This window comes from Tachypleus tridentatus, chromosome 1 (genome assembly GCF_004210375.1).
Source record: "Tachypleus tridentatus isolate NWPU-2018 chromosome 1, ASM421037v1, whole genome shotgun sequence".
Lineage (NCBI taxonomy): Eukaryota > Metazoa > Arthropoda > Merostomata > Xiphosura > Limulidae > Tachypleus > Tachypleus tridentatus.
This window is the reverse complement of record NC_134825.1, coordinates 90020524-90033926: the sequence shown is the minus strand read 5'-3', so window position 1 is coordinate 90033926 and position 13403 is coordinate 90020524. Positions and strand designations below refer to the sequence as shown.

General features: G+C 32.0%; 1 protein-coding gene and 1 long non-coding RNA gene across 5 annotated transcripts in view; one reads left to right on the top strand and one right to left on the bottom strand.

Annotated features, from left to right (window-relative positions):
• The window catches only part of LOC143255295 (uncharacterized), a 33588-nt gene extending 27802 nt beyond the window's left edge, over positions 1–5786 (top strand). For all 3 annotated transcript variants that reach the window (XM_076510745.1, XM_076510754.1, XM_076510760.1), the window contains exon 2: positions 1236–5786. In XM_076510745.1, coding sequence (XP_076366860.1) covers positions 1673–2362 — 690 coding nt within the window. In that variant the 5' untranslated portion in view covers positions 1236–1672 and the 3' untranslated portion in view covers positions 2363–5786. The remainder of the gene's footprint in view (positions 1–1235) is intronic.
• LOC143255310 (uncharacterized) overlaps positions 1–13403 on the bottom strand; it is a 153362-nt gene that overhangs the window by 27755 nt on the left and 112204 nt on the right. The gene's annotated exons all lie outside the window — the stretch shown is intronic.

Genomic DNA, 13403 nt, shown 5'->3' with positions numbered 1-13403 from the left:
TGTTCAACTTGAAGATGCTTACAAGGCATACAGAAAGGAAGTAAAGTTTTAGTTAATTAAACTTAAACATTTGGTTCTACATTTTTATGCGAGTTTTTTGCAGTAGTTATCTCTTTTTTCGATAAATTAAAAATAATAAAATATAACTAAATGAACATCGATATTTAGTAATTACTAGCAGCGATAACAAAAATACTGGAAATGCTGACATATGCATGGTGATGCAGAAATTACTGCGTATTTGGTACTGGAGAAAATATTACGAAGACAACTGAGAGCAGCTGAATTTTTGTTTCAGTGTAATAGCTAGGAATTAAACCATGTTCTATTGGATCACTCGTGTGATAGCCTAAAAACTAGTAATGAATTCCAGCACGATATTAAACCTTCAGTATTGACTATCATTCTGGGAAAACATTCACGAAATACCAGACAGCGATGGGAACACGAACCAATACTGTATCAAATATTAGAATACACTTAGCGTCCGTGGTACCAAATTATAGTTTAATCATTAACAGAATACTTTTGAACAGAATAAATTAAAATAAAATCATATTTGTTCCTTCATTCTTGTTATTATATGATTCGGTTCTTAATACATAGTTGTTCATTGTCTGACCGGTCACGAAGTGTTCACACTGTTGTTTTTGGTTCGGTTCCCACGAAGAACATGCTTATTAGGTGGTTCACAGATTATTAACTCCTTAATCGTTATTATGTATTGTTACCTACGGGCGTTCCAGTTTTGTCTTTCTCTTTCCTTCTAGATCACTGACAGGTTTATTAATAATTGTTTATTAAGTTGTTCTCCTAATTATTAACTGTTAAATCATTATATTTATTTTGTTTGTCGTTAAGCACAAAGGTACTCAATGAGCTATCTGTGCTGTGTCCACATCGGGTATCAGAATACGATTTCTGACATTATAAGCTTTCACATTTCTCGTGTACCGCTTGGGACAAACCATAATGTATTTGTTACTATGGAGGTTCTATTTTTGTCTTTCTTTTTATTTTAAGATCTCTGACTGACTTATTAATAACACACATTTTTCGCTATATCGTTTCAGTGTTTATTTTCTTTTTATAAAGACGTTGTATTTATAAAACGCTTCCTTCTCTTTCTTTGGAAAAACTTACCAATAGCTCTTTAACTAATGGTGGACGGCGTGCTGAACCACGACACCGCTGAAATCAGGTTGTAACTAATAACAGACTCCTTTCTTTTGCAGACAGGCATCATAAGCCCGTTGGAATCAATCTCTCTAAGGAGGAAGTAGCATTAACGAACTGCTTAAAGGGAGAGGGTATCTTGTTGAATATAGATCTTCATACCTGAAGGCATTATTATCAGAGAAGAAGTCCTCTGTCAGCGATAGAGGTAACACTTCACCAGGAATTTATTTTCAATCAGAAACATTAGACAACAATTCCCAGAAGATTAGTGGATATTTTATCGAAACGATTGATTTAGCAAACATATAAAAGTCCCGGCTATCTATATAAAAATCTTGGTTTATATATAAAAGTGCTAGTCATCTAGCCTGATTAATAAAGAAATGTGCATTCTTATTTTATACAGAATGTCGGATTTGCGCGTCACCCTTCGTCACCACTGATTAAGCAACAACTAATATTATTAAATGTTTTTTACAAAGGAATTCAAATAATGGCATTTGAAACAATGGATTTCGATTCAGATATATTTGACTTTTATTTAAACACAGCTTCACTTGTTTTAGAGGAGGATAATAAAAAAAACTGTGGGCCGGGGTCGAGTTTTACGAAAGAAGTAAAACTGGTGACAAAATCTCTACCGCAAAATGTCAACAGCATCTGCACAAACTCTCATGAAGATGTGAAAAAGTTCGATGATGAACGTACCGCTTCAAGTTCTAACAATTCCTCTTCCGAATATAATCTTAGACCTCGCTCGATATTGAAACGACTGGAAACAGAAAAGCAACAAAACACTAAAAAGGTGCCTAAACCAAGGCAAAAGCCACCACCTTTAAGTAAGTATCGGAGAAAGACAGCTAATGCGCGTGAACGATCCCGGATGAATGAAATGAATGAAGCATTTGACAAACTGAGAAAGGTCGTACCAACGTTTCCTGTTAATGCTGGTGTGGAAAACACAAAGTTAACAAAAATTACCACGCTTCGACTAGCTGTAAACTACATTGCAGCTTTGACGGAAATTCTTCATACAGCGGACAAAACAGAAAGCAAGCCCAGGGCTGAATCCATAGCTGGGTCGAAAACTTCAAATTCTGTTACTGCGTCGTATTGCTTCAAAGTGATGTTAGAATCAGATGGAGATAGCACACAATTTAGTGATGAGCCTAATATTGACTAAAAAGTGTAAATCGTACGTTACTGATGACGGCAAGACAATGAAATATACACTAAAAACATAAAATAAACGGTGCAGAATTTTAAAAAATTAGTTTCATTGTTATAGTCGGATAACTATGTAAAAATCTGAAGTGAAACGCAGTGATCAGCTTAATAACAGTGATCTTATATAGAAATGTGGTAGTACCCACTTTAATAACGAGATTAATAAAAGTGTCTCAAGATAGATCTGTGGTGAAACTCGCTTTAGTGACAAGATTGAAAACAATGTTCTAACATAGAAGTGTGGTGAAAATCGCTTAGTAACAAGATTAATAACAGTGTTCTAAAAAGAACTGTGGTTATCTCAAAGCCTCAACTGAAAAATTTGTAAAGTGAAAACTAACGTGAAGATGAGATAATAATCATTAGTTGAAGAGGGATAAAGAGAACCATTTTTAATGACGAACATAACATCTTTTGATTAATGTTAAGTGAGACTACGAAAAGACAACCTCAACAGCGCTTTAACGATACACGAAAACAATCCAGCTTAATGACGACCTAAACATTGATTTGATGATACAGGGTAAAACCGCCCTTAGTGACGAGTTACACATCGATCTAACAATAATTATCAAAATCCACCTTACTCATGAGATAAGCATCGATTTGATGATACGAATCAAAATTCACCTTAGAAACCGGATCAGCATCTATTTAAGAATATAGTGAAAATTAATTTTAGTGACGAACTCTGTATGAATGTAACATCAATATGAATGTAACAGTATAGAATGTAATTAGTAGTGTTTCATAACTGGTTCAACTCTGTAGAGTTCTTACTAATACTTACCTGCATTATTTTTTATTAGTATGTGTATATAAAGATAGCAGTATAAATTTTTCAACAAACATAAGTCTACAAACGTAACAAACAATTTTAGAACGTATGTATACTTATATCTAACAGCCTACTGCTGAAACGTTGAATGGATGTATTAGAAAGCACTGCAGAAACCAAAAATGTTATAGTTAATTTTTTAAAACTGTTGGAAAGCAACAAGTTATTAGCAATTACATATCCTTCAAAATATCCAGTAATAATAAAATCTTTGGCTTGTTACTAACAATTTGACACAGCTTGAGTGAAGATACTGTTTTTAAACATCAAATTTGCTTAATTTGAACATCATGGTTATGTTGAAAGCAATATTGACGATAAACATGTTACTGATCGAAATCACAAACTTACAACCTTGATTTAAATAAGTAAAGGGAAATTCTAGTGAACATTTAATGACACAAGGAACATTTGTACTGACATATTTCGCCATTGCTTGCTATCTCCGTGTTTTAAAAGTTAAATTATAAGACTTCAAATGATTTAATAAAAAACTGATGTTGTGTTGCACCAACAGGTTATACCGAAAATAACTTTTCTATAATAGGATTTTCCCTTCGAAGATAATTCAGTAAAGCTCTGAAAAATTATGATGTGGTATATTTGATCGCCTTATAATAGTTTATAAATTACAGATGATAGATATAACGTTTGGAGACGTCTTATTGCATACAGTGACAGATCTTAAAATTTTCAACAAGGCTTTACGCCCATCAGTTACAAATAGCTAATGTAGGCACAGCAATGTATATACAAACACAGTCGAGTCATTGTATATTTGTTACTATATTAAACTTGTAATAGTGTTCTTAGTTTCTAGTTTAAGCCATCTCTAAACGTTGCGTATCACAAAGAAGGTTTCTTGCCATGAAAAATGATAAAGATGTCGGACATCCCGACAAAATTCTGCTCAATATGTGAAATGATGAAAACTCAATATCCTATACGCCCACATGAAAGCAGGTCGTTCAGAAAAAAAAAAATGGCTGTATTGTTTTCAGTGTAAGTTTTATAGAAATAAAATAATTAATACTTATATACAAGTTATTTAGATATAAAAAACAACAACAAATATTTACCATGTATTTAAACACTTTTCGCCTGAAGATAAATTTTATAATTAATAATATTTTGGGAGTATTGTTCTGATTCACGTGAACAATGATAAGGCGCTGGTTCATTTTAGTAGCAAAATACACGATTTCGGCAAAGAAAAATTAAATACCATTTACGTCGTTCAATACGTGGATATTGTTCATAATTAAATATCTCCACGAACTTATTACTTGCACAGAAGAACTTCGTTTTGAAGTGTAAATGAAAAGAAACAAACATCAATAACTAAAAAAAACCCAATAAATCTGTAAAATTACTTTATAATTTCCATGTGCGCGTGCCGAGAGAGCACACAGTTGCTAATTGCTTCCAAAGGTTTGGTTTAAAATTCAAATATCTTCTACAGTTACACTAATGAAGTGACAAGATTTCTGCCGCGTTTATCAAAAGCAATCAAATAATACTGAATGTATACACAGAAAGACACGCGATTTGTGAAGCATCCTGGTTCATGTATGAACATGATTTTTTGGAGTAAACGAATATGACAATACAACTGTATAATATAAGTTATTGAATAGAAGAGGTTCATCGATCAACAACTGCAAGAACTCTTTGTAATTTATGCACATAAACGTTTCGAGTATTTTCAGAGTTCACATTAAACAAGTGGGTAAAACAACGTAGTACTATCGAGGTCTAACTCTAATATGACTACATGTTTGCTTTTTAAATAACGACATAAACTTTGATAATTATTTCAAAAAGCAAACTTATTTCAAAGCAACAATGTTCAGTATCTTTTCTTTAAAAGTTTTTTATCCTTAAAGTCTGGAATTTCTTTTACTTCACCATATATAACTTACAAAATTGCATAAAAATTGTTGTTTTTACGTGTATGAGTTACGAAACCAAGTATGAATTGTTACAGTTTAATGTAAGAAGATTTAAAATTTCGGAGACCACGATGATGTGTATATAAGCTTGTTGATTCAATGAAGATTCTATGAAATTATCTTGATAATTTAATGAAGACCTGAAATTTACAGTTTAAGGAACTGCAGTGTTTTATAAACTGTTTATTAAAGAAATATTCTACGTACAATTTAAGGAACACAAAATTTTTCAAGCTTTTTAATTGAATGAAAACACGACGATATTATCTTAATTATCGAAACAAGAACTGCAATTAATCAGCATGCACAGAGCAATGCTGTTCTTTAACCTTCAAATCTGTAGAAAGTAAATTAATAATTTATTACATCATATATGTTAAACTGTACCTATCAAGTGTCTTTGTTTGAAGAAATAGACCGACTGAAACATTTTGTTGATGTAAAATTTTGAAAAGACAAGACATAAGTATTTACACAGTTAAGCGTTTATGTAAGAATTATAAATATTTTTTTGAAGAATGATATAAAGATACAATTATTTGTCCCTTCTGTTATTTTTGGATTGACAAAAATAAACGTGTTACTTTTTTTCTCTTTTGTCTTGACTTACAATTAAAACAGTTATCCAATATATTTCAGGCTTGAGTTAACTGTATTATAATTATTTGAGAATCGTGACTAGAAACGATGTTTTTTTTATTTCTTGTTTTAAGAGTTTGCATAACATCGTCGATTTAGTTTATGCGATTTCGTTTCAAATATTTAATAACTTTCAGCAACAGGTAAATGGCAGTGGAATCCACGGTTAGCATTCGAAAGAGAGGCGAAACGTTTAATTCACATAAGAAACTGTTCATTACTTTCTAACAAGCAGAATAACCTATGTACTACGGAAAATTGATCAAAAGTTCTTCTTTTACACATTAGATTTTAAAATGAAGCATTCATTTCATTGCGAGGAAATCCTCCAAACACATCTTTATAATTGAAACTCTTTTATAATAAATTAAAATAAAAAAGGTAAATGGTAAATTTTCTATTTACGTCACATAATTTTATGTTTATTTTAACAGTAAGAACATATTTATTTTAACGCTGGGTTATATTTAGTGATGGAAAACATGATTGTACTTGTACATAGTACACAAAACGTTTAGAATTTACGTACAGAAATTTATATATTTCAATTCGTTTCTTCCTACTTTGGAGTGATAACCAATCTTTGTTAAAAGGGATCATCAGCCAGAAAATGTTCCCTATCACAGATAACTTGTAAAAAGTTGAAGAAATTCAACGAAATGAATGAACGTATTTATAGAATCAGAAAAGAATATAGGACGTCCCACATTTCTGGTACTTATAGGGTGTTTGCTATGTAAAGGATATTTGCATGTGATGTATCATGTACACACTTTGCTACTTGTAGCACTCTAAGAAATTTCTTTCCTATCTGGTAGCCTTGTTGAACATATATGTTTATCGTAAGTTTCATATACAGTTGTATTACCAAAATACCTTCCACTTTATCATCATACTTTTCAAAGTTATGTATTTCTTACAGTGAAAGATTTTGTTAAATAATCTGTTTACTTTCCAGAAGAAAAAGTTAGTTAAATACGAATTCAATGCAGGCTACCGAAAACTGCTTAAATTGATTATAATATTTTGACTTTTCAGCACTAAAACATGGGCTAGTTATGCTATGCCAACTACTAGTATGGAAATCAGTTTTCTGGCGGTGTGAGTCCGCAGATATACTGTTGTGCCACTGGGAGGGCCTTTAAGTTGGAAAAACAAAATTTGTATCTCAGGGCCCGTAAAGATCCCACAGAAATTATACACTCTTAAAAAGTATCAACGTCACTTAGCATAAATTATGTCAGTCCATAATAATTTTCGTAGTTTATTTGTAGTAACTAAAAATAGTTTCAGCTAATTACGATAATGTTAGGATACTAGTTGACCATCTTTAATTGTTAATACACTAAAAATATTTTTCAACTGCTAATTCCACGCAAGTTATTTATCAAGAGATCATAAAATATCGAAATCATTGAATTATCACATTTAATAAAAGCACGTTTGACTATATTTACTAAATTCGAATCGCATCACATACAAAATAATTTTGAATCTGTGTTTTGGCAGACATCGTACGCCTAAAAAATACCACTTTATAGTTTACAATACATTTTGTTTAGTTACACTGTGTCAGCAGACATCGTATGTTTAAAAAAACAACAACTTTATTTACAGTTTACAACTGGTATATTTACACTGTGTTTTGGCAGATATCGTATATTTAAAAAAAACAACAACTTTATTTACAGTTTACAACTGGTATATTTACACTGTGTTTTGGCAGATATCGTATGTTTAACAAACTTTCTTTACAGTTTACTCTATACTTGGAATATTTAGCCTTCGTTATTTTTGAAACATTTTCAAAATTTCATAATGTCTCTTTACGCACGTGCCAAGTACTTCAGAGATTTAAAAAAAAAAAAAAATTTAATTCCACTGATAAACATGATAAAGTGAAAATAAATCAATTGCTTTTCCTAAGTGATTTCAGGGTACACAAAGAATTTGCAGCAATAACTTAAGCTGTTTTTTTTCTATATATTGCTCAAAAGGTTATCTATGTTCATTGAAGGGAAGATTGTAAGTTATTCTAACAGCTGATGAACTTTTATCAACAAACATTATCTGTTATACACCATTTCTTTTCATTTCATTCCGGTAAAATTGGATAAAATTATCTACTATATTTGCAAGCTTTACGAAAAAGGTGTGACTTCATTTGGTCTTGAGTGGAGAAAGCTAAATGTTTAATAAACACAGTGTTTGTATGAAAGCAGATGTGTAAAACTAAGAGTATACAACGCTTGTTTATTTAAATTTAGATTAAAGTCCAGTAATAAGTAAAACAATTCAGAATCAACTACGCTGTTATTATTTGTTTGAATATATAAACGTTAGGATGTTATCCATTTCAGTAAAATTGAAGAAACCATCCAAGGCTATTTACTCACCAGAATAATGATTCACAGAATAGAAATTTTAACTTTTTCTATGATTCTTTTCAGGTTTTGTGTGTATGTGTGTGTGTGCTTTCTTATCGCAAAGCAACATCGGGCTATCTGCTGAGTCTACCAAGAGGAATCGAAACCCTGATTTTAGCATTGTAAATCCTTAGACTTACCGCTGTACCAGTGGTTTCAGATTTGTTAAGTATGCCCACAAGTGAAGGTGTCCGAAAATATTCAAACTCTACTTCCACTCACATAAACGTTGATTTTTCATTTTCTGCTTGTTTACCAGCACATATTCAAACAACTTGGTTCTCATTAGTTAAGAAACACAAGTTGTATGTGTTCAGATGATAATGGTTTTGGTCTAAATGTTTCATAGATTCATCTTCGTAGATAAAATTTCGCCATCGCATTTAATTATCATACATTTAGTTCGTGTAATAAAACCCCAATAAAAGATACAAACACAAATTTAAAAATGTATTTTTTTCACAATTTGGCTATATTAATACATTGTATCATTAAAGATCCAGATTGTAAAAGTGTTAGTAACAAAACGTTAATTATAAATCAATTTTGACCCATAACAATTAGTTTTTACCAGCTAGGGTTCTGTTCTATAGTAAAATCGTTTGATGAATGGCATGTCTAAACTCATTATAATCTTACCAGTTATAGCTCAATTTGAACTTAGCAATTCTTACTGAAGTTTTTTCATTTGACAACTAAATTTACTTAGTAATTAATAAGTAACACCACCTGATGATCATTTGGAAAAATCACACGATGATGAGCAAAACAAATCTTCTGGCGAATGTGAAATAAAATCATTGATTCCTATATAAAATTTTTTCGTGGTTAAAAGAAAAAAAACTTTACAGTTAGTTAGTCTAAAACGTAGCTATGTACAATCCAAATTAAGTATTTCATTATATGGTGCAAGTCAGTTAATTGAATGTGCTTGTTTTTTCTTGTTATATATGCAACTGTTGATGCTTTTGTTTCATGATTTCACGTAAAGTTAATTAATCAAATATTGCTAGTCATGCTTGGAGTTAATCAATGAATTACCCATATAACCTCCACAACACGTAATGTACTTTTAGGCTTTACCTTATGTTGTTGAAATGACTCGCTTAACAGTGTAAACATCAGCAATGAAGTCAAGAGCAAAAAGAAAGGGAAAAACAAACAATTCCTGGACGATATGCAGAAAAATTTATTCTTTAAAAAGGAACTTTTACTATACTTACCGATCACTAGAAACTGGTTGAACACTACAAGTCAAGTAAGCGTAACAACAATACTTTAGCAGAATACAGTGATAACGAGAAAACCCACTTATATATATGTAATATATATCTAAAAACGGCTGGCTCGATTTGAGAAAATTTCATAAAACATCATAAAACATAAAATAATATGTAACATCAGACAGTTCATTCATCAAAGACTCTTTTAATTTCAAGTCTAATCTAAATCACTTAATCATAAAGCCTTGATGGCCAGTTTCGATGTTATATCCCTCTTTACAGAAGTTCCAACCGCTGAAGCCTGCAAGATAGCATTAGAACTCTATATCCGAGACCCTAACCCAACTATAGACATTCCCAGCAACCAATTAGCAACCCTCATAGAATTCACCACGATAAAGACAAACTTTATATTCAACAACCACAACTATATACAAACAAATGGCCTAAGCATGGGCAACCCAGTATCACCAGTTCTAGTCAATATTTTTTGTGACACAAGTCGAAACACAAGCAATTAACACAGCATTACATCCACCACTATACTGGTACAGATATGTAGATGACACGGTTGCGGGATTCACATCTACAGAACACATACTTAATTTTTTCAATCACATTAACTCTATACATCCCAACATTAACTTCACATGTGAACAGGAAGAAAACAATCAAATATTATTTCTTAACCTCAAAATTACAAGAACCGACACACAATTCAAAACAGAAATCCACCGAAAAATCACCCATACTGGACTATATATTCCTTGGGACTCAGCACATGAAACAAAACAAAAATTCAACATACTAAGAAACCAAATAAACACAGCCATAAAACTATGCTCACCAGATAAAATTAACTATGAATTAGACAAAATAAAACAATACTTCATCAACATCAATAAGTTTCCTCCACAAACCGTAGAAAACATTATACGCACACCTAGACAAAAAGCAAAATCAACCAACAAAAGTATATATATCTCACGAATCAAAAAATCACGAAACCATATACTGCTGTATATCATATATTCCCGACATCAGCAGACAAATAACCAACATTTGGCAAAAACTAGTAACAAAATATGACATTCCAGTTAATACCAAATTAACAAACACCACACCAATATTATTTATAAAATACAATGTGATAACTGCCACGACTTCTATATTGGAGAAACAAGTAGAAAAATGGAAACCAGATTCAAACAACATAAAAAGACACCTTCACACGTTTTCGAACACTGCAAGTCAAATAAACACAACATAACCATAGAAAACACCCAAATACTGAATAAAGAAACAAACATAAACAAACGCCAAATTAAAGAAGCCTTAGTTATACAACAACTTAAACCCAAAATAAACCAATATAAAGGAACGCCTTTATACCTATATTAAATATAATAAAATAAAATTATATATTCAAACATCTAACACCGCCCTCTGCATTCCGACACTCAGTTACACAACACCCTTCAAACATGTGGTCAGCTTCCGGTCAGTTACCTCTTTCTTTCTTTGTGAACCTGACGATGACCGAAGAAGGTCGAAACGTTGTTCGCTCTTCTACGTAAAATATTTTCTCAACCCAAACGAGCCGTTTTTGCATATATACTACTTATGTTTGTAAATAAAACAGTACCACATTCATCTTTGTAAACTTCATTTACATCACAACATTGATCTTAACATAATTGTTTCTTTAGCTTTGTGTTAAGCAAACCATCCTGATAAAAGTAAAATCTAATACGTTGATGAAACTAGATTTTACTTGAATTTAGATATTCTCTATCCTCTACTTACCATCAATAACACTTTAAGATAATCTCTTTACACTTGAAATGATTCATTATACTCTTACATTTGTATGTGTTTCGAATAAATGTACTTCATTTTTCTATGGATTAAACTTAAAAGAATTTTTTCTAACGATATCGATCAATTATTACAGCTACGATTTGTTTTTTTTCATGTTAAGAAAGCTTTACTCACAGGCTTCAACTCAAGCGGTTTCATCGATTCAAACAAACGAACTTCTAACCATGAACAGTCATCTTATTACGTTAAACTGTACAGCGTCAGCTCAATGACCTAAACTTATTTGTGTGAAACATCGATTTTTTAACAGACAGACTCATCTAGAGAAACAGCCAATTCATTTTGAAAATGCGTGTTGTGTAGTTTCATTTGGCAGACATGGTACTTGATGACATGACCTGTGAATCGTTTTGTATATAAAGTTACCTCATTAGATCAACGAATATACTTTTGAGGTTTTACTGCGTCGTTTGAAAGTGAATAAGGCAAGTGAATTGTATGGACTGGAAATGAGGCATTTTATCACTCATTCATGAGTGTTCTCCACCAGTCCAAAAATATGTCATTGAAAACAACATTTTTTCACCCAGTCCGGGTGGTCCGGTGAGCTTATGGTTCAAGAAAATATAAGTGACGTTTCAAATAATACGTAAGAAACTAGAAAAAGACAACTCCCTCTACAAAGGCCGTTGGACCAAAATAAAACGTTTTGGTTGTGTTTCCTACTGTGTGAAGAAGATGGATGTCCTACTCTTCATTGACATCTCACCAGGAGGCGCACATTACCCGATTGCTTAACTTCCATGATTCTCGTGACACCACCTTATCAGCAAAGGCTACACGCAAAATTCGATGACAGCGGAAACTTCTAAAAGACCAAGATGCAGAGATTACTGTGACACTATTTTTTAGTGATTTATCACTTTTTCACCTTCCGAATTCACAACCACCAGGACAATTAGTCGCTTTCAGAGTACTAAAATTTTAATTTGTGTAGTTTCTGAGTTCTATTTCTATTATGAAATATTTATTCTTCTTTAAAAGTCTCATTTATTTGAATAAATAAAACGGTATTTCTTTACTTGAAAACAAAGACTTTCAGATATTAATGGAACAGGTATACAATATACAGATATTAGAGGAACAGGTATACAGTATACAGATATTAGAGGAACAGGTATACAGTATACAGATATTAGAGGAACAGGTATACACTATACAGATATTAGTGGAACAGATATACAGTATAGAGATATTAGTGGAACAGGTATGCAGTATGAACTTAATCCAGGCATTAGTTTTATTCATTTGGATCTGCGTTGCTCAAAGATTGGGTATTTCGCTATTGATAAACGTTTGTTTCCTTTCTGACATATTGACAAAATGTTGCTTTTTAACTTTTAGTATAATTCTTAGTTGTTTTCAGATTGAATTTTAAACAAGGCTAAAATCATAACTGCATATGTAAGTGTTTTGCCTTCATAAAGAAAACTATGACAACAGTGAGATGAGATGTCTACAATTAGTGGGCCCGGCATAGCCAGGTGGTTAAGCACTCGACTTGTAATCCGACGGTCGCGGATTCGAGTCCCCGTCACACCAAACGTACTCGCCCTTTCAGCCGCGGCGATGTTATAACGTGACGGTCAAACCCACTATTCGTTGGTAAAAGAGTAGCCCAAAAGTTGGAGGTGGGTGGTAATGACTAGCTGCCTTCCCTCTAGTCTAACACTGCTAAATTAGGGACGGCTAGTGCAGATAGCCCTCGTGTAGCTTTGCATGAAATTCAAAACAAAACAAACAAACTACAATTAGTGTGTCTTTATGAACAAATGCTTAAAACGTATCTTTCTTATATTGGCCGGATAATATTCATTGCCATCTTAAGAGCAAGAAATAAATGTAAATAAAGTAACGAAAAATACGCAAACTGTTATATGAAATGACATATAAGGAGTTGGAAGAACCACCTTTTACGAATAACTGATCACAATAATTATAACGAAAGGAAAACGTCTTTAGAAAAGTTCGTATTTTAAAACAAATAGTAATACATTGCCAATGATGTCCATATTTGTAAAACTGCGAAGAAGATATT